The sequence below is a fragment of the Limulus polyphemus genome, unplaced genomic scaffold, assembly GCF_000517525.1.
Source record: "Limulus polyphemus unplaced genomic scaffold, Limulus_polyphemus-2.1.2 Scaffold6098, whole genome shotgun sequence".
NCBI classification, from domain to species: Eukaryota; Metazoa; Arthropoda; class Merostomata; order Xiphosura; family Limulidae; genus Limulus; species Limulus polyphemus.
Genome location: NW_013671708.1, coordinates 22,565 through 26,948, shown reverse-complemented (window position 1 = coordinate 26,948; position 4,384 = coordinate 22,565). Strand labels below are relative to the sequence as shown.

General features: G+C 33.5%; 1 protein-coding gene across 2 annotated transcripts in view; it reads right to left on the bottom strand.

The window, feature by feature from the left end:
- LOC106473344 (homogentisate 1,2-dioxygenase-like) overlaps nt 1-4,384 on the bottom strand; it is a 50,354-nt gene that overhangs the window by 27,023 nt on the left and 18,947 nt on the right. For both annotated transcript variants that reach the window (XM_013934025.2, XM_022401792.1), the window contains one exon: nt 1,100-1,188. In XM_013934025.2, coding sequence (XP_013789479.2) covers nt 1,100-1,188 — 89 coding nt within the window. The remainder of the gene's footprint in view (nt 1-1,099; nt 1,189-4,384) is intronic.

Here is a 4,384-nt window from a genome sequence, read left to right as displayed (position 1 = left end):
CCTTTATAGTAGTGAGGTATCAAAAATCGAAATGGTGTTTTTAAGTGTTCTACACTCACAAAAAAGAAACTTATCATTCTATAGGTATTTAAAGAACTTGTAGCATTCCGCTACAATTTAATTCTTCGTATTTTTAGCCGACACTAGGCAGCTGATACATAGTGGAACAGAGTTATTTAAACCTATAGAATGACAGGTTTCTTTTTTGTGAGTGTAAAACACTTAAAAACACAATTTCTACAAAAATAATGTGTTCAAAGTTAGGATCAAACCAGACAACGCTCTGTTTATCACACTGTTACTTTGCCACAAGGCTCCGATTTAGTTACAAACATAGCACGTGTTTCTCAGCTGCATGATGTAGCTTTATTTGGAGAGAAAGCCGAAACTCCGCCCCTTCTGAAATAAGTGGCAGTAGCAGTTACACACGAAATATATTCTATCATTAGATAATATATTGTTTGACAAACAACCAAAACCACTGACATTGAACACACAGTTCAGGTAACACTGTATGTACCACGTGTCATGGAAAAAGAAGCGCAATGTATAGCAAAAACTTTGTCAATGTGAAAAAAACACCAAGTTATAAAACAGACTGGGCCATATAGAATAGAAATATCATACACAAAAACCAAGTTAGAAGAAACAAGTGAGGCAACATTGTAATCAACTACAATAAAAGTAAGAGTAGACTATAGGGTTACTATTTTGTATTTTAATGTAATTGTATAGTTTGTTCCTGAAAAAAGCCCATAGAGCAGTTTAGTTGAGTTTTAAATAATATGATTTTTATGTTGAAAAAGATACTGAATTTAAATAACCTTAAAAACAATTTAGAAAACCAAAATGTATATAACGAAAATAAGCTCACAGCTTTAGTTTTAAGGCACCATTCTGAACCATGGCTCTTCGTGATTCCAATTTTTTTTATCAAACTTTTAACTCATAATTAGTTGGAACAGTTAAACAAAGCTGACTTGAATGAATTGAAAAGTGAATAAGTTAGATAAGGTATTTGCAAATTTAAAATCTGAACGTTTAACATAAACTTCAAAATCAGTTTGAGAATACTGAACCAGAAAGAGAAATGTATAACCTGCGACTGTTCGTCTCTCTAGGAGAAGTAAAGGAAGTCCCAGACAACTGTTCAGGATAGAGCCCGTACGGACAACGTTGAGGGTTATTCTAAAACAAATAAAAATGTGCATCATATAGTACTGAGTAATAAAAGAAACATATCGTAAAGCGTATAATGGACTTACTAGATTCTAAAAAAGGCATTTAGTAAGTTTTAGATCTATTTTCCTAGGAGAAAAGATAAAATAAAATATTTATTTTTAAGGTATTATTTTAGTTGAAAATACTACCGTGTTCTTTTTTACTAGAAATTTATAGTAAGCCAGTTCAGAACAAAGTGTTTAAAAATGTTTTCAGTCTTAATGTAGTATTACTTTTTTGTTGTATTCAGGTACATTCATATTTAACATGTAACAAGTGTCGACAAAACGTGAGTTCAGGAAACGTTATGTAAAGAATAAACTGAATACAGACAGCAAAGGAAAACAAATAAACACTAGTGAACACATAAACACATTTTATTCACAATGTTGCAAGTGTTAACACTAAAACTGGCCAGCTTCTTGTTCGTTGACTTTCTGGCTGGTGGAATGAAGAGCACAAATCAAGAGAAGAATCCAGATTAAGACGGAGTCAAAATCAAGAGCAGAACTAATAGAGGCAATGTCAAAATAAAAAATTGTGAGAATATCCCCTTTATAATTGTACTGGAGCTTTAATATGGTATCCCACAATCCTGTGGGTTACACACTTCAACCACAATTCATCATACGTCCCAACTATCTCAAACAACTTTTGCAGGTTTCTGTAGTACATTTCAGAATAGAAACACGTACATGGTAGCTTGAGAATTAAGAAAAAAAGGCTGAAACATGTTATTGTACAACCTTGAGACAACTTGTCAACAAGGATGTAATTAACTGCATAAACATTTAGGAGAAATATTACGTGAACATATCTACATAAAGATATATTCCATGCTATAGTTATGAAATGGTGAAATGCTGCTAAGTTCAACTTCGAAGCTTTTTTGAAAAGTTCAATGTTATTTAACGATTTCTTGCACGTGTATAAGCAATCACTGTTTCGATGTGACGAAATTTTATTGTTTAAACCAGAGAAATTATTCAGCTGGATATATAAATATATCTTATGTCTAATCAGACAGGAATGTGTGACACGTTCTAACAGAAAATATTTCGGAGCCACAGATTTTACACTCTTAGACCAAAATGACTAACACTGATCGTTTTGGGGACAGGTACGTAAAGCCATTTTTGACGCAACATATTTATACACTCATATCGTAAGTTCTAATAACTCAAGAGTGAAAACAAAAAAAATGCAATAACAATCAACCATACTACGTTAGCCATATCTAGTGTCAGAAAGGCCTTTCGTCCAATACCAATTTCAAAGACAGGAATAAATATCCAATGTTTTTAATGGCATTGGAAAACAACTTGTGGCACCAAGACTATCTATAAAGAGACCTGCAACAAGCCGTATTCTAACCGTGATAAGAAAAGTAACAAGTGAGAATCCAAGAACGCAAAGGCCAATGGCAAAAGTCGTCCACGTCCCCCCAGGTAAAAGTACATAATATATTCAGAAAGAATCTTTCCATGGAAAGTGACAGAAGTATACACAAGATGCTTCTGTGGTATTTTCAGGTGAAACTGATTTCTTCGTGAGTATTAGACAGGTGCACTTTGTAACAGGAGGATTGATCAGGAAAGATGGGAAGTAGCCAAGTTGAAGCTAAGAAAATAAACAGATTGGACACGTGATGTTAAATGAAACACAATCTTTAATATACGCAAAGCAAAAAACACAATGTGCACACTGGACAGTTACCTTATACAAGATCGGTAAATTAGCCAACAGCTTTCGTCTCTTGACATTTTTTTCTATTAGTTTACTGACTGTGTTGACCAAGTAAAAAACTGCTGTAAATCCAACACTCTGTAACAACAGAAAACACTGGGTTTCTCCAAAATGAAGCATATTATCATGTGACTAGTCGTTCTCTTACAACATAATTAATGCTGCAACCTCTAGATATAAGCTACTTGGCCAGTGAAAGATACTACTGTGATTAACCTGTTTCTACACAATGTGCAAAGTGATATCAATATCCCAACAGTCAGAGTAGATATTATCTGCTACAGAAAACAAAGGGACAAAAGTAATTAGAATGAAAAAACTCAACTGTTTTTGAACCACATCTTTATGCTTTTACTGCATAGAATCAGACTATATGAAAACTTTCGAAAATTCTTAAATTAATAAAAGGTAGAAAACATATAATGTACCTGCATACTACACTTCTACGACAAATACCTCAAGCAGATAGAGAATGAAACAAGAAATATTCATACTGTTCCATATAAAGACGTATCGGTCAGTTAGCTGGATGAAGTAATTATGGATTTTTGTGGGATTAGACTGTTGAAATGAGTGCTGGAAACTGTCATCTTTATATTTTGTAAGGATTATGGAAATTATTCAGGGAGGTGTAGTAAGATTTAGAAAAGTAAGCCTGACAGTGGAGCATTTTGTAATAAAAGCTGTGTTCCATGGTTATTGTAAAGACGTACAGTCATAAGATAGAGTATGACCGGACATGACCAAATTGTGTATAACGACGTGGTAAGCCTCCAAAATCGTTTTAATATGACGAACTCAATCTCTGTAGGAAGGTTATCAATAATAATGTATTGGGTTTATAGAGTTTATTATTAGATATGTTCATCTTGAATTAGTCTTGATTGTGGGTTAATATCCTCCCACCCTTTCTCTTTGTAGTATCTTAGTATTCTTACACTTTAAAATCCTCGCTTTGGTCCTCAGTTATTCAGTAAAGTGACCAACAACCTCAATACGTATTCATGTACATCTTTCGAGTATTAGGGCCTAGTAAAAATATAGTTTGACCCAGCATTCGACCATATTTTCTTTCTCATGTTCCCATTTTTGTATTTATGCATCCCATACATGAATACGGAATAAACTTTCAAACTAGCAGAAAAGGCAAAAGAATGAAATATAGAAAAAATATTTCACACATATAGGAACACAAAATAGGTTTAAACTCAAACACCACATCAGAAATTGCGTTGAAACAATCACCATGTTTGCTATTGTGATATTTCTCAGATAACCAGCAGAGCAATGCAGTTAGGCCTGCTAATAACGGGAGATTCCCGTATTTTAGGCTTTAGTGTATGTTTCCCAATGAGTTGCAATAGAAAGGTCACAAAAAATTAAACAAGACACGAGTTTACATGATGAACAAATATTT